The 22,819-nt window shown below is 38.6% G+C and overlaps 1 protein-coding gene across 1 annotated transcript in view; it reads right to left on the bottom strand.

The window, feature by feature from the left end:
- The window catches only part of aldh4a1 (aldehyde dehydrogenase 4 family, member A1), a 36,826-nt gene that overhangs the window by 2,519 nt on the left and 11,488 nt on the right, over positions 1-22,819 (bottom strand). Inside the window, exons 2-13 of the mRNA XM_083940027.1 lie at positions 21,894-21,987; positions 21,721-21,813; positions 20,858-20,905; positions 19,858-20,013; positions 15,453-15,602; positions 14,600-14,674; positions 14,333-14,520; positions 11,615-11,688; positions 9,902-10,098; positions 3,004-3,051; positions 2,765-2,917; positions 1,419-1,540 (exon numbers count right to left, since the gene is read on the bottom strand). Of these exons, the coding sequence (XP_083796153.1) occupies positions 1,419-1,540; positions 2,765-2,917; positions 3,004-3,051; positions 9,902-10,098; positions 11,615-11,688; positions 14,333-14,520; positions 14,600-14,674; positions 15,453-15,602; positions 19,858-20,013; positions 20,858-20,905; positions 21,721-21,813; positions 21,894-21,987 (1,398 nt within the window). The remainder of the gene's footprint in view (positions 1-1,418; positions 1,541-2,764; positions 2,918-3,003; positions 3,052-9,901; positions 10,099-11,614; positions 11,689-14,332; positions 14,521-14,599; positions 14,675-15,452; positions 15,603-19,857; positions 20,014-20,857; positions 20,906-21,720; positions 21,814-21,893; positions 21,988-22,819) is intronic.

The raw sequence follows: 22,819 nt of genomic DNA, 5'->3' as shown, positions 1-22,819 counted from the left end.
TGAGTAAAAGTCGTAGTATTCCGATAAAAAAGTCGGAATATTACGATAAAAAAGTTGTATTAATTGAGAAGAATAAAATAAGTCGTAATATTCCGATAAAAAAGTACGATGATTTTGAAAAAGTCGTAATAATTGAGAACAATAAAAAAGTCGTAAAGTTGGAACATTTTGGGTAAAAAGTCGTAAAGTTGGAACATTTTGAGGTAAAAAGTCGTAAAGTCGGAACATTTTGAGGTAAAAAGTCGTAAAGTTGGAACATTTTGAGGTAAAAAGTCGTAAAGTTGGAACATTTTGAGGTAAAAAGTCGTAAAGTCGGAACATTTTGAGGTAAAAAGTCGTAAAGTCGGAACATTTTGAGGTAAAAAGTCGTAAAGTTGGAACATTTTGGGTAAAAAGTCGTAAAGTCGGAAAATTTTGGGTAAAAAGTCGTAAAGTCGGAACATTTTGGGTAAAAAGTCGTAAAGTTGGAACATTTTGGGTAAAAAGTCGTAAAGTTGGAACATTTTGGGTAAAAAGTCGTAAAGTCGGAAAATTTTGGGTAAAAAGTCGTAAAGTCGGAACATTTTGGGTAAAGTCGTAAAGTCGGAACATTTTGGGTAAAAAGTCGTAAAGTTGGAACATTTTGAGTAAAAAGTCGTAAAGTTGGAACATTTTGAGTAAAAAGTCGTAAAGTTGGAACATTTTGAGTAAAAAGTCGTAAAGTTGGAACATTTTGGGTAAAAAGTCGTAAAGTCGGAACATTTTGAGTAAAAAGTCGTAAAGTTGGAACATTTTGGGTAAAAAGTCGTAAAGTCGGAACATTTTGGGTAAAAAGTCGTAAAGTCGGAACATTTTGGGTAAAAAGTCGTAAAGTCGGAACATTTTGGGTAAAAAGTCGTAAAGTTGGAACATTTTGGGTAAAAAGTCGTAAAGTCGGAACATTTTGAGTGAAAAGTCGTAAAGTCGGAACATTTTGGGTAAAAAGTCGTAAAGTTGGAACATTTTGGGTAAAAAGTCGTAAAGTTGGAACATTTTGGGTAAAAAGTCGTAAAGTCGGAACATTTTGGGTAAAAAGTCGTAAAGTTGGAACATTTTGGGTAAAAAGTCGTAAAGTTGGAACATTTTGGGTAAAAAGTCGTAAAGTCGGAACATTTTGGGTAAAAAGTCGTAAAGTCGGAACATTTTGGGTAAAAAGTCGTAAAGTTGGAACATTTTGGGTAAAAAGTCGTAAAGTCGGAACATTTTGGGTAAAAAGTCGTAAAGTTGGAACATTTTGAGTAAAAAGTCGTAAAGTTGGAACATTTTGGGTAAAAAGTCGTAAAGTCGGAACATTTTGGGTAAAAAGTCGTAAAGTTGGAACATTTTGGGTAAAAAGTCGTAAAGTCGGAACATTTTGGGTAAAAAGTCGTAAAGTCGGAAGCGCGTGGACTTGAACTCACGGGTCCTGGGCGAAGACGGCGCCCGTCAGAGCGTACGGCGACGTGGCGTCGATGAGGCGCAGGACGTCACGGTAGCTGTTCTCCGGGTAAACGTAGACCGACAGCACCGGGCCAAAGATCTCCTGAGAAATATGAAGTTATTAAAAATATTAAAAATATGAAAAATAATAATTTAATAAAACGAAACATTTTTAAAAATATGAAGTTATTAAATATTAAAAATATTAATTTAATAAAACACAAAAATTTTAAATATTATTTTATAAAATGTAAAAATTATAAAATTCTAATTTTATTAAATATTAAAAATATGAAAAATATTTTGATAAATGTAAACAATAAAAATATGAAGTTATTAAATATTTAAAATATGAAAAATATTAATTTAATAAAACAAAAAAATTATAAAAATATGAAGTTATTAAATATTAAAAATTACAAATAATATTTTGATGTATATGAAGTTATTAATTAATTATTAAATATTTAAAATATGAAAAATAATAATTCAATAAAACAAAAAAATTATAAATATTTTATAAAATGTAAAAATATAAAAATCTAATTTTATTAAATATTAAAAATATGAAAAATAATAATTGCACAAATAAAACAAATATAAATATAATTATTTAATAATTTAAAAAAAATAAAATTGATTTATTAAATGTTAAAAATATGAAAAATAATAAATTTAATGAAACTAAAAAAATATAAAAATATGAATTTATTAAATATTAAAAATTAAAAATATTAATTAATCAAATATTAAAAATAATAAATAAAATTATTTAATAAATGTTAAAAATTACAAATATGAAGTTATTAAAACTAAAAAATTATAAATATGAATTTAATAAATATTAAAAATATTAAAAATAATAATTTAATAAAACTAAAAATATATAAAATCTAATTTTATTAAATGTTAAAAATATTAAAAATAATAATTTCACAAATAAAAAAATAAAAATATTTATTTAATAAATGTAAAAAAATTAATATATTAATTTAAATATATATATAATAATTTAATAAATGTAAAAAAATAAAATAATTATTTAATGAACGGAAAAAAATGAAAAATATTAATTTAATAAATATAAAAAAAAAAAATATAATAATTTATTAAATGTAAAAAATGAATTTTTATTTTTTAAACTTAAAAATTTGTAAAAAAAATAAAAATATTAATTAAATATATGTAAAAAATTTGAAAATAATAATTTAATAAATGTAAAATATTAAATATAAATTCAGTAAAAATGTTTTTAACCTGTCAAACGTATAAAAACATGAATATTTTGTCGTCATAATTCATAACAATATGTATTTCCTGTTGGCACCTCGCTCATGATGGCGTCCCGCGGGTCCGTCGTCTCCACGATGGTCGGCTCCACGAAGTAGCCCACGCTGTCGTCGCAGTTGCCCCCGGCGATGACCTTGAGGTGCGGCGAGGACTTGGCGCGGTCGAGCCACTTCCTGATGCGCGCGAACGACTAAAGAAGAAGAAGAAAAACGCGATAAATTAAAGGAGCGGGACGTAAAAACTAGCGGGAGGAGGCTTTTATTTTGAAGGACCAACCTTGTCGTCGATGACGGCCGAGAAGAACGTGCTGAAGTCGGCGACGGGCTGAAACGCGGGAGAGGAGACGGCGTTACGACTGGAAACGTTACGATTTTTACAATGTTTGACTACAGAAACATCGCAACTTTTAGTCCTGGAATATCGTGATTATACGTTCCAAATATTATGACTAAAAATTACTAAAAAACCTAAAAAACGACTAAAAATGATTAAAAACGACCTGAAAACGACCTAAAAAAAACTAAAAACGACATAAAACGGCTAAAAACAACTAGAAACGACCTAAAACAACCCGGAAAAAAAGTAAAAACGACCTGAAACGACTAGAAACGACTTAAAAATGGTCAATAACGACCGAAAACGGCCTAAAAACGACCTAAAACGACTGAAAACAACCTGAAAACAACCTCATCATGACCCGAAAAACGAGTAAAAACGACCCGAAAACGGCCTAAAAACGACCCGAAAACGACCTAAAAACGACCCGAAAACGACCTTAAAACAACTAACAACGACCCGAAAACGACCTAAAACAGCCTAAAAACGACCCGAAAACGACCTAAAAACGACCTAAAAACGACCTTAAAACAACTAAAAACGACCTAAAACAACTAAAAACGACCTAAAACAACTAAAAACGACCTAAAACAACTAAAAACGACCTAAAACGACTAAAAACGACCTAAAACGACTAAAAACGACCTAAAACAACTAAAAACGACCCTAAAACAACTAAAAACGACCTAAAACAACTAAAAACGACCTAAAACAACTAAAAACGACCGAAAAACAACTAAAAACGACCTAAAATAACCGAAAACGACCTAAAAAGACTAAAAACGACCTAAAACAACTAAAAACGACCTAAAACCACAAAAAACGACCTGAAAACGACTGAAAACGCTCTAAAACGACCTCACAATGACTACAAACGACCTAAAACGACTAAAAACGACCTAAAACAACTAAAAACGACCATAAACAACTAAAAACGACCTAAAACGACCTGAAAACGACCATAAACAACTAAAAACGACCTAAAACGACCTGAAAACGACCATAAACAACTAAAAACGACCATAAACAACTAAAAACGACCTAAAACGACCTGAAAACGACCATAAACAACTAAAAACGACCTAAAACGACTAAAAACGACCTAAAACGACTAAAAACGACCTAAAACAACTAAAAACGACCTAAAACAACTAAAAACGACCTATAACGACTAAAAACGACCTAAAACAACTAAAAACGCTCTAAAACAACTAAAAACGACCTAAAACGACTGAAAACGACCTAAAAAGACTAAAAACGACCCTAAAACAACTAAAAAACGACCTAAAACAACTAAAAACGACCCTAAAACAACTAAAAACGACCTAAAACAACTAAAAACGACTAAAAACGACCCTAAAAAAAACTAAAAACGACCTAAAACAACTAAAAACAACTAAAAACGACCTAAAACGACTAAAAACAACTAAAAACGAGCTAAAACAACTAAAAACGCTCTAAAACAACTAAAAACGACCTAAAACGACTGAAAACGACCTAAAACGACTAAAAACGACCTAAAACAACTAAAAACGACCTAAAACTACTAAAAACGACCTAAAACGACTGAAAACGACCTAAAACAACTAAAAACGACCTAAAACGACTAAAAACGACCTAAAACAACTAAAAACGCTCTAAAACAACTAAAAACGACCTAAAACGACTGAAAACGACCTAAAACGACTAAAAACGACCCTAAAACAACTAAAAAACGACCTAAAACAACTAAAAACGACCCTAAAACAACTAAAAACGACCTAAAACAACTAAAAACGACCTAAAACAACTGAAAACAACCTAAAAACAACTAAAAACGACCCAAAAACAACTAAAAACGACCCAAAACGACTAAAAACGACCCTAAAACGACCTAAAAACGACCCAAAACGACTAAAAACGACCTAAAACAACTGAAAACAACCTAAAAACAACTAAAAACGACCCTAAAACAACTAAAAACAACTAAAAACGACCTAAAACAACTAAAAACGACCCTAAAACGACTAAAAACGACCTAAAACAACTAAAAACGACCTAAAACAACTAAAAACGACCTAAAACGACTAAAAACGACCTAAAACGACTAAAAACGACCCTAAAACGACTAAAAACGACCTAAAACAACTAAAAACGACATAAAACAACTAAAAACGACCTGAAAACGACCTAAAACGACTAAAAACGACCTAAAACAACTAAAAACAACCTGAAAACAACTAGAAACGACTAAAAACGACCTAAAACGACCCTAAAACAACTAAAAACGACCTAAAACGACTAAAAACGACCTGAAATCGACTAAAAACGACCTAAAACGACTAAAAACGACCTAAAACAACTAAAAACGACTAAAAACGACATAAAACAACTAGAAACGACTAAAAACGACCTAAAACGACTAAAAACGACCTGAAATCGACTAAAAACGACTAAAAACGACATAAAACAACTAGAAACGACTAAAAACGACCTAAAACAACTAAAAACAACTAAAAACGACCTAAAACGACTAAAAAACACTAAAAACGACATAAAACTACTAAAAACAACTAAAAACGACCTAAAACGACTAAAAACAACTAAAAACGACCTAAAACAACTAAAAACGACATAAAACGACTAAAAACGACCTGAAAACAACTAGAAACGACCTAAAACGACTAAAAACGACCTAAAACAACTAAAAACGACCCTAAAACAACTAAAAACGACCTAAAACAACTAAAAACGACCTAAAACAACTAAAAACGACCGAAAAACAACTAAAAACGACCTAAAATAACCGAAAACGACCTAAAAAGACTAAAAACGACCTAAAACAACTAAAAACGACCTAAAACCACAAAAAACGACCTGAAAACGACTGAAAACGCTCTAAAACGACCTCACAATGACTACAAACGACCTAAAACGACTAAAAACGACCTAAAACAACTAAAAACGACCATAAACAACTAAAAACGACCCTAAAACGACCCTAAAACGACCTGAAAACGACCATAAACAACTAAAAACGACCTAAAACGACCTGAAAACGACCATAAACAACTAAAAACGACCATAAACAACTAAAAACGACCTAAAACGACCTGAAAACGACCATAAACAACTAAAAACGACCTAAAACGACTAAAAACGACCTAAAACGACTAAAAACGACCTAAAACAACTAAAAACGACCTAAAACAACTAAAAACGACCTATAACGACTAAAAACGACCTAAAACAACTAAAAACGCTCTAAAACAACTAAAAACGACCTAAAACGACTGAAAACGACCTAAAAAGACTAAAAACGACCCTAAAACAACTAAAAAACGACCTAAAACAACTAAAAACGACCCTAAAACAACTAAAAACGACCTAAAACAACTAAAAACGACTAAAAACGACCCTAAAAAAAACTAAAAACGACCTAAAACAACTAAAAACAACTAAAAACGACCTAAAACGACTAAAAACAACTAAAAACGAGCTAAAACAACTAAAAACGCTCTAAAACAACTAAAAACGACCTAAAACGACTGAAAACGACCTAAAACGACTAAAAACGACCTAAAACAACTAAAAACGACCTAAAACTACTAAAAACGACCTAAAACGACTGAAAACGACCTAAAACAACTAAAAACGACCTAAAACGACTAAAAACGACCTAAAACAACTAAAAACGCTCTAAAACAACTAAAAACGACCTAAAACGACTGAAAACGACCTAAAACGACTAAAAACGACCCTAAAACAACTAAAAAACGACCTAAAACAACTAAAAACGACCCTAAAACAACTAAAAACGACCTAAAACAACTAAAAACGACTAAAAACGACCCTAAAAAAAACTAAAAACGACCTAAAACAACTAAAAACAACTAAAAACGACCTAAAACGACTAAAAACAACTAAAAACGAGCTAAAACAACTAAAAACGCTCTAAAACAACTAAAAACGACCTAAAACGACTGAAAACGACCTAAAACGACTAAAAACGACCTAAAACAACTAAAAACGACCTAAAACTACTAAAAACGACCTAAAACGACTGAAAACGACCTAAAACAACTAAAAACGACCTAAAACGACTAAAAACGACCTAAAACAACTAAAAACGCTCTAAAACAACTAAAAACGACCTAAAACGACTGAAAACGACCTAAAACGACTAAAAACGACCCTAAAACAACTAAAAAACGACCTAAAACAACTAAAAACGACCCTAAAACAACTAAAAACGACCTAAAACAACTAAAAACGACCTAAAACAACTGAAAACAACCTAAAAACAACTAAAAACGACCCTAAAACAACTAAAAACGACCTAAAACAACTGAAAACAACCTAAAAACAACTAAAAACGACCCTAAAACAACTAAAAACAACTAAAAACGACCTAAAACAACTAAAAACGACCCTAAAACGACTAAAAACGACCTAAAACAACTAAAAACGACCTAAAACAACTAAAAACGACCTAAAACGACTAAAAACGACCTAAAACGACTAAAAACGACCCTAAAACGACTAAAAACGACCTAAAACAACTAAAAACGACATAAAACAACTAAAAACGACCTGAAAACGACCTAAAACGACTAAAAACGACCTAAAACAACTAAAAACAACCTGAAAACAACTAGAAACGACTAAAAACGACCTAAAACGACCCTAAAACAACTAAAAACGACCTAAAACGACTAAAAACGACCTGAAATCGACTAAAAACGACCTAAAACGACTAAAAACGACCTAAAACAACTAAAAACGACTAAAAACGACATAAAACAACTAGAAACGACTAAATACGACCTAAAACGACTAAAAACGACCTGAAATCGACTAAAAACGACTAAAAACGACATAAAACAACTAGAAACGACTAAAAACGACCTAAAACAACTAAAAACAACTAAAAACGACCTAAAACGACTAAAAAACACTAAAAACGACCTAAAACAACTGAAAACGACATAAAACTACTAAAAACAACTAAAAACGACCTAAAACGACTAAAAACAACTAAAAACGACCTAAAACAACTAAAAACGACATAAAACGACTAAAAACGACCTGAAAACAACTAGAAACGACCTAAAACAACTAAAAACGACCTAAAACGACTAAAAACGACCTAAAACAACTAAAAACGCTCTAAAACAACTAAAAACGACCTAAAACGACTGAAAACGACCTAAAACGACTAAAAACGACCCTAAAACAACTAAAAAACGACCTAAAACAACTAAAAACGACCCTAAAACAACTAAAAACGACCTAAAACAACTAAAAACGACTAAAAACGACCCTAAAAAAAACTAAAAACGACCTAAAACAACTAAAAACAACTAAAAACGACCTAAAACGACTAAAAACAACTAAAAACGAGCTAAAACAACTAAAAACGCTCTAAAACAACTAAAAACGACCTAAAACGACTGAAAACGACCTAAAACGACTAAAAACGACCTAAAACAACTAAAAACGACCTAAAACTACTAAAAACGACCTAAAACGACTGAAAACGACCTAAAACAACTAAAAACGACCTAAAACGACTAAAAACGACCTAAAACAACTAAAAACGCTCTAAAACAACTAAAAACGACCTAAAACGACTGAAAACGACCTAAAACGACTAAAAACGACCCTAAAACAACTAAAAAACGACCTAAAACAACTAAAAACGACCCTAAAACAACTAAGAACGACCTAAAACAACTAAAAACGACCTAAAACAACTGAAAACAACCTAAAAACAACTAAAAACGACCCTAAAACAACTAAAAACGACCTAAAACAACTGAAAACAACCTAAAAACAACTAAAAACGACCCTAAAACAACTAAAAACAACTAAAAACGACCTAAAACAACTAAAAACGACCCTAAAACGACTAAAAACGACCTAAAACAACTAAAAACGACCTAAAACAACTAAAAACGACCTAAAACGACTAAAAACGACCTAAAACGACTAAAAACGACCCTAAAACGACTAAAAACGACCTAAAACAACTAAAAACGACATAAAACAACTAAAAACGACCTGAAAACGACCTAAAACGACTAAAAACGACCTAAAACAACTAAAAACAACCTGAAAACAACTAGAAACGACTAAAAACGACCTAAAACGACCCTAAAACAACTAAAAACGACCTAAAACGACTAAAAACGACCTGAAATCGACTAAAAACGACCTAAAACGACTAAAAACGACCTAAAACAACTAAAAACGACTAAAAACGACATAAAACAACTAGAAACGACTAAATACGACCTAAAACGACTAAAAACGACCTGAAATCGACTAAAAACGACTAAAAACGACATAAAACAACTAGAAACGACTAAAAACGACCTAAAACAACTAAAAACAACTAAAAACGACCTAAAACGACTAAAAAACACTAAAAACGACCTAAAACAACTGAAAACGACATAAAACTACTAAAAACAACTAAAAACGACCTAAAACGACTAAAAACAACTAAAAACGACCTAAAACAACTAAAAACGACATAAAACGACTAAAAACGACCTGAAAACAACTAGAAACGACCTAAAACAACTAAAAACGACCTAAAACAACTAAAAACGACCTGAAAACAACTAAAAACGACATAAAACGACTAAAAACGACCTGAAAACAACTAGAAACGACCTAAAACAACTAAAAACGACCTAAAACAACTAAAAACGACCTGAAAACAACTAAAAACGACCTGAAAACAACTATAAACGCTCTAAAACGACCTGAAATGAAACAAACATGGCGACCCCCCACCCTGGACCCCCGTCCCCCTGGACTCCCACCCTGACCCCGGTCCCCCGTCACTCACGTCCCCCACGGTGATCTGCCGGTGCAGCTCCAGCAGCTGCTCCCTGATCTGGGGCCAGGTGGAGTCGGGCACGTAGAGGCGGGAGCACGCCGAGCACTTCTGCCCGCCGTACTCGAACGCCGAGCGCACGGTGCCCCGCGCCACGCTGCCCACGTCCGCCGAGGCGTGCACGAAGTGGAAGTTCTTCCCCCCGCACTCTGAAACAGAAGACCGGGGTCAGGGCGCGTGGGTTCGAGACCGGGGGTCAGGGGGCGCGGGTTCGAGACCGGGGTCAGGGGGCGCGGGTGGGTTCGAGACCGGGGTCAGGGGGCGCGGGTGGGTTCGAGACCGGGGTCAGGGGGCGCGGGTTCGAGACCGGGGTCAGGGGGCGTGGGTTCGAGACCGGGGTCAGGGGGGCGTGGGTTCGAGACCGGGGTCAGGGGGCGCGGGTTGGAGACCGGGGTCGGGGGGCGTGGGTTCGAGACCGGGGTCAGGGCGCGTGGGTTCGAGACCGGGGTCAGGGCGCGCGGGTTCGAGACCGGGGTCAGGGGGGCGTGGGTTCGAGACCGGGGTCAGGGGGCGCGGGTTGGAGACCGGGGTCGGGGGGCGTGGGGTCGAGACCGGGGGCGGGTCATTTAATGGTCGATTTCAGTCGCTTTCAGTCATTAAGGTAATTTAATGGTCGTTCTAAGTCATTTTTAGTCGTTTTATGGTCGTTATCAGATCGTTTTTGGTCATTTAAAGGTCGTTTTTAGTCATTTAGGTCATTTAATGGTCATTCTAAGTCATTTTCAGTCGTTTTTAGGTCATTTTCAGGTAAATTAATGGTCATTCTAAGTCATTTTCAGTCGTTTTTAGGTCATTTTCAGGTAATTTAATGGTCATTCTAATTCATTTTCAGTCGTTTTTAGGTCATTTTCAGGTAAATTAATGGTCATTCTAAGTCGTTATCAGTCGTTTTATGGTCGTTATCAAATCGTTTAGTCATTTAAAGGTCGTTTTTAGTCATTTAGGTCATTTAATGGTTGTTTTCAGTCGTTTTTAGTCATTTAGGTAATTTAATGGTCGGTCTAAGTCACTTTTAGTGGTTTTATGGTCATTTACAGGTAATTTAAAGGTCGTTTTCAGGTCATTTAATGGTAATTTAAAGGTTAAGACCAGGGGGCGGGGTTAAGATCAGGGGGCGGGGTTAAGACCAGGGGAGGTAAGGACCAGGGGGCGGGGTTGGGGCCAGGGTTAAGACCAGGGGGCGGGGTTAAGATCAGGGGCGGAGTTAAGACCAAGGGGCGGGGTTAAGACCAGGGGGCGGGGTTAGGACCAGGGGGGCGGGTTAGGACCAGAGGCGGAGTTAAGACCGATGGGGCGGGGTTAAGACAAGGGGCGGGGTTAAGACCAGGGTCAGGGGGCGGGGGTTATGGTCGGGGGCGGGGTTAAGACCATGGGGGGGTAAGACCAGGGGGCGGGGTTAAGATCAGGGGCGGGGTTATGGCCAGGGGGGCGGGTTTAAGACCAGGGGCGGGTTTAAGACCAGGGGGCGGGGTTAAGACCAGGGCGGGGTTAAGATCAGGGGCGGGTTTAAGACCAGGGGGCGGGGTTAAGACCAGGGGGGGTTAAGACCAGGGGGCGGGGTTAAGACCAGGGCGGGGTTAAGACCAGGGGGCGGGGTTAAGACCAGGGTCAGGGGGCGGGGTTAAGACCAGGGGGCGGGGTTAAGACCAGAGGGGGGGGGGTCACCTCCTGCCAGGCGGGGGAAGGTCCGGTACGAGTCCAGGTTCTGGGCCACCTGCTTCCACAGTCGCCGGAAGGTCCTGGAACACATTTAGAGGTCGTTTTAGACATTTAAGGGTCGTTTTTACACATTTAAGGTCGTTTTGAATCATTTAAAGGTCGTTTTCAGTAGTTTAGAGGTCGTTTTTGGTCATTTTCAGGTTGTTTAAGGTCATTAAAAAGGTCGTTTTTAGACATTTAAAGGTCATTTTTAGGTCGTTTTTGGTCATTTATAAGTCGTTTTAGGTCGTTTTAGGTCATTTATTGGTCGTTTTAAGTCATTTATTGGTCGTTTTAGGTCGTTTTAGGTCATTTATTGGTCGTTTTAAGTCGTTTTAGGTCATTTATTGGTCGTTTTAGGTCGTTTTAGGTCATTTATTGGTCGTTTTAAGTCGTTTTAGGTCATTTATTGGACGTTTTAGGTCGTTTTAGGTCATTTATTGGTCGTTTTAAGTCGTTTTAGGTCATTTATTGGTCGTTTTAAGTCGTTTTAGGTCATTTATTGGTCGTTTTAGGTCGTTTTTAAGTAATTTCTAGTCGTTTTTAAGTGGTTTTCAATCATTAAGGTCATTTCATGGTCGTTTTAAATAATTTAATGGTCATTTTCAACAATAAACCCAGCGGTTCATTTTAAGGTCGTTTTTGGTCATTTATTGGTCGTTTTTGGTCATTTATTGGTCGTTTTTGGTCATTTATTGGTCGTTTTTATGTCGTTTTTGATCATTTATAGGTCGTTTTTTAGGTCGTTTTTGATCATTTATAGGTCGTTTTTTAGGTCGTTTTTGGTCATTTATTGGTCGTTTAAAGTTGTTTTTGGTCATTTATTGGTCGTTTTAAGTTGTTTTTGGTCATTTATTGGTCGTTTTAAGTTGTTTTTGGTCATTTATTGGTCGTTTTTGATCATTTAATGATCGTTTTTGGTCATTTATTGGTCGTTTTAAGTTGTTTTTGGTCATTTATTGGTCGTTTTAAGTTGTTTTTGATCATTTATAGGTCGTTTTTGATCATTTAATAATCGTTTTTGGTCATTTATTGGTCGTTTTTGAACATTTCTAGGTCGTTTTTGCTCATTTATTGGTCGTTTTAAGTCGTTTTTGGTCATTTATTGGTCATTTTAAGTCGTTTTTGGTCATTTATAGGTCGTTTTCAGGTTCTTTTGGTCAGTTTTGGTCATTTTAAGTGATTAATGGTCGTTTTCAGGTCATTTAATGGTCGTTTTTAGTCGTTTACAGGTCATTTAATGGTCATTTTCAACAGTAAAATCCAGCGGTTCTTACGGGACGCTGCCGGTGAAGTTGACGGCGGCGAGGTGCTCCGAGGACGTGACGGCGTCCCCGAACACGGGCCCGTCTGCGGGCAGGAACTGGAGCACGTGGGGCGGGAGGCCGCACTCCCTCAGGACCCGGCATTTAGAGGTCCTTTAGAGGGCGCTTTGGGTCATTTATTGGTCGTTTTTGAACATTTCTAGGTCGTTTTAAGTCGTTTTTAGTCATTTATTGGTCGTTTTAAGTCGTTTTTGGTCATTTATTGGTCATTTTAAGTCGTTTTTGGTCATTTATTGGTCGTTTGAGGTCGTTTTTGGTCATTTATTGGTCATTTAAAGTCGTTTCTGGTCATTTATTGGTCGTTTTAGGTCGTTTTTGGTCATTTATTGGTCGTTTTAGGTCGTTTTTGGTCATTTATTGGTCGTTTTAAGTCGTTTTTGGTCATTTATTGGTCGTTACGGTCGTTTTTGGTCATTTATTGGTCGTTTTAAGTCGTTTTTGGTCATTTATTGGTCGTTACGGTCGTTTTTGGTCATTTATTGGTCGTTTTAGGTCATTTTTGGTCATTTATAGGTCGTTTTTAAGTAATTTCTAGTCGTTTTTAAGTGGTTTTCAATCATTAAGGTCATTTCATGGTCGTTTTAAATAATTTAATGGTCATTTTCAACAATAAACCCAGCGGTTCATTTTAAGGTCGTTTTTGGTCATTTATTGGTCGTTTTTGGTCATTTATTGGTCGTTTTTGGTCATTTATTGGTCGTTTTTATGTCGTTTTTGATCATTTATAGGTCGTTTTTTAGGTCGTTTTTGATCATTTATAGGTCGTTTTTTAGGTCGTTTTTGGTCATTTATTGGTCGTTTAAAGTTGTTTTTGGTCATTTATTGGTCGTTTTAAGTTGTTTTTGGTCATTTATTGGTCGTTTTTGATCATTTATAGGTCGTTTATAGGTCGTTTTTGGTCATTTATTGGTCGTTTTAGGTCATTTAATGGTCATTTTAAGTCGATTCTGGTCATTTATTGGTCGTTTTAGGTCGTTTTTGGTCATTTGTTGGTCATTTTAAGTCGTTTTTGGTCATTTATTGGTCGTTTTAAGTCGTTTTTGGTCATTTATAGGTCGTTTTAAGTCGTTTTTGGTCATTTATAGGTCGTTTAAGTTGTTTTTGGTCATTTATTGGTCGTTTTTGGTCATTTATAGGTCGTTTTTGGTCATTTATAGGTCGTTTTTGGTCATTTATAGGTCGTTTTTGATCATTTATAGGTCGTTTATAGGTCGTTTATAGGTCGTTTTTGGTCATTTATTTGTCGTTTTAGGTCGTTTTTGGTCATTTTAAGTCGTTTTTGGTCATTTATTGGTCATTTATTGGTCATTTATTGGTCGTTTTCAGGTCATTTTGAACATAAAAACCCAGCGGTTCTTACGGGACGCTGCCGGTGAAGTTGACGGCGGCGAGGTGCTCCGAGGACGTGACGGCGTCCCCGAACACGGGCCCGTCTGCGGGCAGGAACTGGAGCACGTGGGGCGGGAGGCCGCACTCCCTCAGGACCCGGTACACGGCGTAGCTGCTGGACACGGCGCCGTCGCTGGGCTTCCACAGGACCACGTTCCCCTGAAACCAGAACCAGGACCGGGTCAGACCGGGTCCCCCCTGGAGGTCACGGCGGGCGTTACGGGAATCGAACACTCACCATGAGCGCCGGCGTCCCGGCCAAGTTTCCCCCGATGGCGGTGAAGTTGAACGGGGACACGGCGGCGACGAAGCCCTGACGAGAAAAACACGAAGTATCGTTAAAGAGCGAAGAAAAGTCGTGAAAATACGATAAAAACAAAACAGGTTCAGTTTAAGGGTTTAACCTCGTTTAAAGGTCGTTTGAGTCATTTAAAGGTCATTTTAGTCATTCAAAGGTCATTTTTAGGTCGATTTCAGGTCGTTTAGTAATTTAAAGGTCATTTTTGAGTCATTTTTAGGTCGTTTCCATGTCGTTTTAGTCATTTAAAGGTCATTTTTGAGTCATTTTTAGGTTGTTTTGTGTCGTTTTCGGGTCATTTGTGGGTCGTTTTAGTCATTTTCAGGTCGGTTTTGGGTTGTTTTAGTCATTTAAAGGTCGTTGTAGTAATTTCTCGGTCGTTTTCGGGTCGCTTAAGTTATGTATTAGTTCATTTTCAGGTCATATACGTCATTTAAAGGTCGTTTTCAGGTCATTTTCAAGTAGTTTTAATTATTTATATGTAATTTATAGTAGCTTTAGGCCGTTTTGAGTCGTTTTCAGATCGTTTACGTCATTTAAAGGTCGTTTTTGAGTCGTTTTCAGGTCGTTTACGTCATTTAAAGGTCGTTTTGAGTCGTTTTCCGGTCGTTTACGTCATTTAAAGGTCGTTTTTGAGTCGTTTAAATCATTTCGAGGTCATTTTTAGTCGTTTACAGGTCGTTTTAGTAATTTAAAGGTCGTTTTTAGGTCGTTTTATGTCACTTTTACTCGTTTTGTCGTCCTTAAACAACCCTGAGAATGTTCCAGAACGTAACACGGTGACACTGCCGACCTCCAGGCCGCGGTACAACATGGTGTTGCTGCTGCCGTCGGCGTCCAGCGGCTGCTGCTCCTCCAGCTCCAGCGCGTGTTTCACGTTGAAGCGGAAGAAGTCGATGAGCTCCGGCGCCGCGTCGATCTCCGCCTGCACCACCGTCTTCCCCTGTCACACACACACACACACACACACACACACACACACCCACACACACACACAGTTAGCTTACAGCGTCCACGCCGCGACGCTCGAACCACCGTACCTGTCCGATCACGACCTAAAAAGACCCTTAAATAGCTGTAAATGACTTTAAAACGACCTAAAACGAGTAAAAACGACCTGAAAACGACCTATAGTGACAAAAAACGACCCAAAAACGCCCTAAAACGACCTGAAATGACTAAAACGACCCAAAAACGCCCTAAAACAACCTGAAAACGACCTAAAACGACCTAAACACGACCTAGAGTGACTAAAAACGACCCAAAAACGCCCTGAAAACGACCTAAAGTGACTAAAAACGACCCAAAAACGCCCTAAAACGACCTGAAATGACTAAAAACTACCTGAAAACGACCTAAAGTGGCTAAAAAAAAAACCAAAACGCCCTACAACGACCTAAAGTGACTAAAAACAACCTAAAACGACCTGAAAACGCCCTAAAACGACCCAAGACGACCCTAAAACGACCTGAAAACAACCCAAAAACGCCCTAAAACGACCTGAAAACGCCCTGAAAACGACATGAAAACGACCTAAAACGACCTGAAAACGCCCTAAAACGACCTGAAACGACCTATAGAGACTAAAAACTACCCAAAAACGACCTAAAACCGCCCTAAAACGACCTACAGTGACTAGAAACTACCCAAAAATGCCCTAAAACAACCTACAGTGACTAAAAACGCCCCAAAACGCCCTAAAACGACCTGAAAACGCCCTAAAACGACCTGAAAACGACCTAAAGTGACTAAAAACGCCCCAAATACGACCTGAAAACGCCCTAAAACGACCTGAAAACGACCTAAAACAACCTTTAAACGCCCTTAAAACGCCCTGAAAACGACCTAAAGTGACTAAAAACGACCCAAAAACGCCCTAAAACGACCTGAAAACGACCTAAAGTGACCAAAAACGACCCAAAGTGACTAAAAACGCCCTAAAACGACCTGAAACGACCTAGAACGACCTGAAACGACCTGAAAACAACCTAAAGTGACTAAAAACGACCGAAAAATGCCCTAAAACAACCTAAAACGACCTGAAAACGACCTAAAACGATCTAAAACGCCCTAAAACGACCTGAAAACGACCTAAAGTGACTAAAACGACCTGAAAACGCCCTAAAGTGACTAAAAACTACCCAAAAACGCCCTAAAACAACCTGAAAACGCCCTAAAGTGACTAAAAACTACCCAAAAACGCCCTAAAACAACCTGAAAACGACCTAAAGTGACTAAAAACGACCTATAAACGACTGAAACAACCTAAAACGACCTAAAACGACCTATAAACGACTGAAACAACCTAAAACGACTAAAAACAACCTAAAACGACCTAAAAACGGCCCAAAAATGCCCTAAAAACGGCCTTAAGTGACTAAAAACGACCTATAAACGCCCTAAAACAACCTAAAACGACGTGAAAACGACCTAAAGTGACTAAAAACGATCCAAAAAAGCCCTAAAAACGACCTAAAGTGACTAAAAACGACCCAAAAACGCCCTAAAACGACCTGAAAACGACCTAAAGTGACTAAAACGACCCAAAAACACCCTAAAAACGCCCTAAAGTGACTAAAAACGACCTAAAACGACCTAAAAACGACCTGAAAACGACCTGAAGTGACTAAAAACGACCTGAAAACGACCTAAAGTGACTAAAAACGACCCAAAAACGACCTAAAACGACCTGAAAACGACCTAAAACGACCTGAAACGACCTAAAACGACCTGAAAACGACCTAAAGTGACTAAAAACGACCCAAAATCGCCCTAAAACGACCTGAAAACGACCTAAAGTGACTAAAACGACCCAAAAACACCCTAAAAACGCCCTAAAGTGACTAATAACGACCTAAAAACTACCCAAAAACGACCTAAAGCGACCTGAAAACGACCTATAAACGACTGAAACAACCTAAAACGACCTAAAACGACCTATAAACGACTGAAACAACCTAAAACGACTAAAAACAACCTAAAACGACCTAAAAACGGCCCAAAAATGCCCTAAAAACGGCCTTAAGTGACTAAAAACGACCCAAAAACGCCCTAAAACGACCTGAAAACGACCTAAAGTGACCAAAAACGACCCAAAGTGACTAAAAACGCCCTAAAACGACCTGAAACGACCTAGAACGACCTGAAACGACCTGAAAACAACCTAAAGTGACTAAAAACGACCGAAAAATGCCCTAAAACAACCTAAAACGACCTGAAAACGACCTAAAACGATCTAAAACGCCCTAAAACGACCTGAAGTGACTAAAACGACCTGAAAACGCCCTAAAGTGACTAAAAACTACCCAAAAACGCCCTAAAACAACCTGAAAACGCCCTAAAGTGACTAAAAACTACCCAAAAACGCCCTAAAACAACCTGAAAACGACCTAAAGTGACTAAAAACGACCTATAAACGACTGAAACAACCTAAAACGACCTAAAACGACCTATAAACGACTGAAACAACCTAAAACGACTAAAAACAACCTAAAACGACCTAAAAACGGCCCAAAAATGCCCTAAAAACGGCCTTAAGTGACTAAAAACGACCTATAAACGCCCTAAAACAACCTAAAACGACGTGAAAACGACCTAAAGTGACTAAAAACGATCCAAAAAAGCCCTAAAAACGACCTAAAGTGACTAAAAACGACCCAAAAACGCCCTAAAACGACCTGAAAACGACCTAAAGTGACTAAAACGACCCAAAAACACCCTAAAAACGCCCTAAAGTGACTAAAAACGACCTAAAACGACCTAAAAACGACCTGAAAACGACCTGAAGTGACTAAAAACGACCTGAAAACGACCTAAAGTGACTAAAAACGACCCAAAAACGACCTAAAACGACCTGAAAACGACCTAAAACGACCTGAAACGACCTAAAACGACCTGAAAACGACCTAAAGTGACTAAAAACGACCCAAAATCGCCCTAAAACGACCTGAAAACGACCTAAAGTGACTAAAACGACCCAAAAACACCCTAAAAACGCCCTAAAGTGACTAATAACGACCTAAAAACTACCCAAAAACGACCTAAAGCGACCTGAAAACGACCTATAAACGACTGAAACAACCTAAAACGACCTAAAACGACCTATAAACGACTGAAACAACCTAAAACGACTAAAAACAACCTAAAACGACCTAAAAACGGCCCAAAAATGCCCTAAAAACGGCCTTAAGTGACTAAAAACGACCTATAAACGCCCTAAAACAACCTAAAACGACGTGAAAACGACCTAAAGTGACTAAAAACGATCCAAAAAAGCCCTAAAAACGACCTAAAGTGACTAAAAACGACCCAAAAACGCCCTAAAACGACCTGAAAACGACCTAAAGTGACTAAAACGACCCAAAAACACCCTAAAAACGCCCTAAAGTGACTAAAAACGACCTAAAAACGACCTGAAAACGACCTGAAGTGACTAAAAACGACCTGAAAACGACCTAAAGTGACTAAAAACGACCCAAAATCGCCCTAAAACGACCTGAAAACGACCTAAAGTGACTAAAACGACCCAAAAACACCCTAAAAACGCCCTAAAGTGACTAATAACGACCTGACAACGACCTGAAAACGACCTGAAGTGACTAAAAACGACCCAAAAACGCCCTAAAACGACCTGAAAACGACCTAAAGTGACTAAAACGACCCAAAAACGCCCTATTACGACCTGAAAACGACCTAAAACGACCTGAAAACAACCTAAAGTGACTAAAAACTACCCAAAAACGACCTAAAACTACCCAAAAACGACCTAAAACGACCTAAAAACTACCTGTAAAACGACCTGAAACGGCCTAAAACGACCTAAAACAACCTAAAACGACCCAAAAACGCCCTAAAACGACCCAAAAACGCCCTAAAACGCCCTTAAACGACCTAAAACGCCCTAAAAACGCCCTAAAACGACCTAAAACGCCCTAAAACGACCTAAAACGCCCTGAAAACGACCTGAAAACGACCTAAAACGCCCTTAAACGACCTAAAACGCCCTAAAAACGCCCTAAAAACGCCCTAAAACGACCTGAAAACGACCTAAAACGCCCTAAAACGCCCTAAAACGACCTGAAAACGACCTAAAACGCCCTAAAACGCCCTAAAACGACCTATAGTGACTAAAAACAGGTGACTAGGTTACGGCGTCCACACGTCCACGCGTCCTCGCCGCGGCGCTCGAACCAGCGTACCTGCCCGATCATGGTCTTGGCGAGGACCTCGGCCCGCCGGGGTCCGCTGATGACGTCGGCGGCCTTGAGGAAGATCTGGGCGCGGTCCCTCACGGGCGTCAGGTCCCACTCTTTACGCGCCGCCACGGACGCCGCGATGGCTTTCTCGATGAGCTCCTGGAAAGATAGAGGTCGTTTTGGGTCATTTAGAGGTCGTTTTGGTCATTTAACGGTCGTTTTTGTTATTTATATGTTGTTTATAGGTTGTTTTTAGTCATTTTTGGACATTTAAAGGTCGTTTTGGTCATTTAAAAGTCGTTTTAGGTCATTTATAGGTCGTTTTAAGTCATTTATAGGTCGTTTATAGTCGTTTTGGTCATTTATAGGTCATTTTAGGTCATTTAGAGGTCGTTTTAACTCATTTTAAGGTCAGTTTTAGGTCGTTTTTGTCATTTATAGGTCGTTTTTGGTCATTTAAAGGTAGTTTTTGGTCATTTATAGGTCGTTTTTGGTCATTTATAGGTCGTTTTGAGTCATTTAAAGGTCGTTTTTGTCATTTAACGGTCGTTTTTGTCATTTATATGTTGTTTTATAGGTCGTTTTTGGTCATTTTAAGGTCGTTTTGGGTCATTTAAAGGTCGTTTTGGGTCATTTAAAGATCGTTTATAGTCATTTTTAGTCATTTATAGGTCGGTTTTGGTCATTTATAGGTCGTTTTTGGTCATTTATAGGTCGTTTTTTGTCATTTAGAGGTCGGTTTTAGTCATTTGTAAGTCATTTAGAGGTCGTTTTGGTCATTTAAAGATCGTTTTTTGGTCATTTAGAAGTCATTTATAGTTGTTTTTGTCATTTAAAGGTCGTTTTTAGTCGTTTTTGGTCATTTATAAAAAACAACCTAAAACCAACCTGTTTAACACAAACCGACCTAAAAATGACACAAAACGACCTTAAAAATGACACAAAAAGACCTTTAAATGACACAAAAAGACCTTTAAATGTGACGTAAACAGGAGGAACTGACCTTGTCGGCGTAACAGAACTTTGCCACTTTGTGAGAATGATTGAACGGCTGTGGAGAGAAAAGAGAGAGAGAGGGTTCAGAGTTCAGAGAGTCACAAAAACGACCTTAAAACAACCAAAAACAACCTAAAACTACGAAAAACGACTAAAAAACAACCTTCAGACAACTAAAACTGACCTAAAACGACATAAAACAACTATAAACAACATAAAAATGATCAGAAAACAACCTAAAACGATGGAAAACAACCTTTAACCAACTGAAAACGCCTTAAAACTACTTGAAACGTCCTACAACGACCTAAAACGACTAGAAACGACCTGAAAACGCACTAAAACGACTGAAACGCCCCAAAACGACTGACAACAACCTAGAAACAACTAGAAACGACCTAAAAACGACCTGAAACGACTGAAAACGACTTAGAAACGACTGAAAACGACCTAAAACGACTGAAAACGACTGAAAACGACCTACAAATGACCTAAAAACAACTAGAAAAAACTAAAAACAACTAGAAACGACCTACAAACGACCTAAAACGCCCCGAAACGACCTAAAAACGACCTTAAACCAACTTCAAACTACCTATAACTACTGAAAATGACCTAAAACGACTGAAAACGATCTACAAACGACCTAAAACGACTGAAAACGACCTAAAACAACTGAAAACGATCTACAAACGACCTAAAACGACTGAAAACGACCTAAAACAACTGAAAACGACCCAATAACAACTAAAAACGCCCTAAAACGCCCTCCTCACAGGCTCCGCCCCCACACGCCCCGCCCCTCCCAGGCTCCGCCCCCTCACAGGCCCCGCCCCTCCCAGGCCCCGCCCCCTCCTCTGGAGCACTCACACACAGCTGGTATCGAACGTCGCTCGTCCACACGTGCTCGTCTCCGACCACGCACGGGATCTCCTCCGTCGTGCCCTTCAGAGCGTCCAGCGCCTGAAAGGAGAAATCGAACCGGCGGGTTAGAGAGAGGGCGGGCGTGTGGCGCGGTGGACAGGCGGTGAGAGCGTCCCCACCTGCAGCAGCTGCTTCCTCTCCGGCGTCCCGTCCACGAAGCTCAGGATCGGCTCGTTCTTCACCTGCAGGAGGGCGGGGGGGAGGGTCCGCAACCTGCACACACACACACACACACGCACACACACACACACACACACACACACACACACAGAGACACACACACACAGGGACACACACACACACACACAGGGACACACACACACACAGAGACACACACACACACACACAGAGACACACACACACACACACACACACACAGAGACACACACACACACACACACACACACACACACACACACACACACACACACACACACAGACGGACAGACAGACAGAGACACACGTACACACACACACACACAGGGACACACACACACACACACACACAGAGACAGACACACACACACACACACACACACACACACACACACACACACACACACACACACACACACACACACACACACACACACACACACACACACACACACACACACACACACACACACACAGAGACACACAGACGGACAGACAGACAGACAGACAGAGACACACGTACACACACACACACACAGGGACACACACACACACACACACACACACACACACACACACACACACACACACACACACACACACACACACACACACACACACACACACACACAGAGACACACACACACACACACACACACAGGGACACACACACACACACACACACACACACACACACACACACACACACACACACACACACACACACACACACACAGGGACACACACACACACACACACACACAGGGACACACACACACACACACACACACACACACACACACACACACACACACACACACACACACACACACACACACACACACACAGGGGGACACACACACACACACACACACACACACACACACAC

Source organism: Echiichthys vipera (assembly GCF_963691815.1).
Source record: "Echiichthys vipera genome assembly, chromosome: Y".
Lineage (NCBI taxonomy): Eukaryota > Metazoa > Chordata > Actinopteri > Perciformes > Trachinidae > Echiichthys > Echiichthys vipera.
The sequence above is the reverse complement of the archived record's forward strand: the minus strand, read 5'-3'. Positions and strand labels throughout refer to the sequence as shown.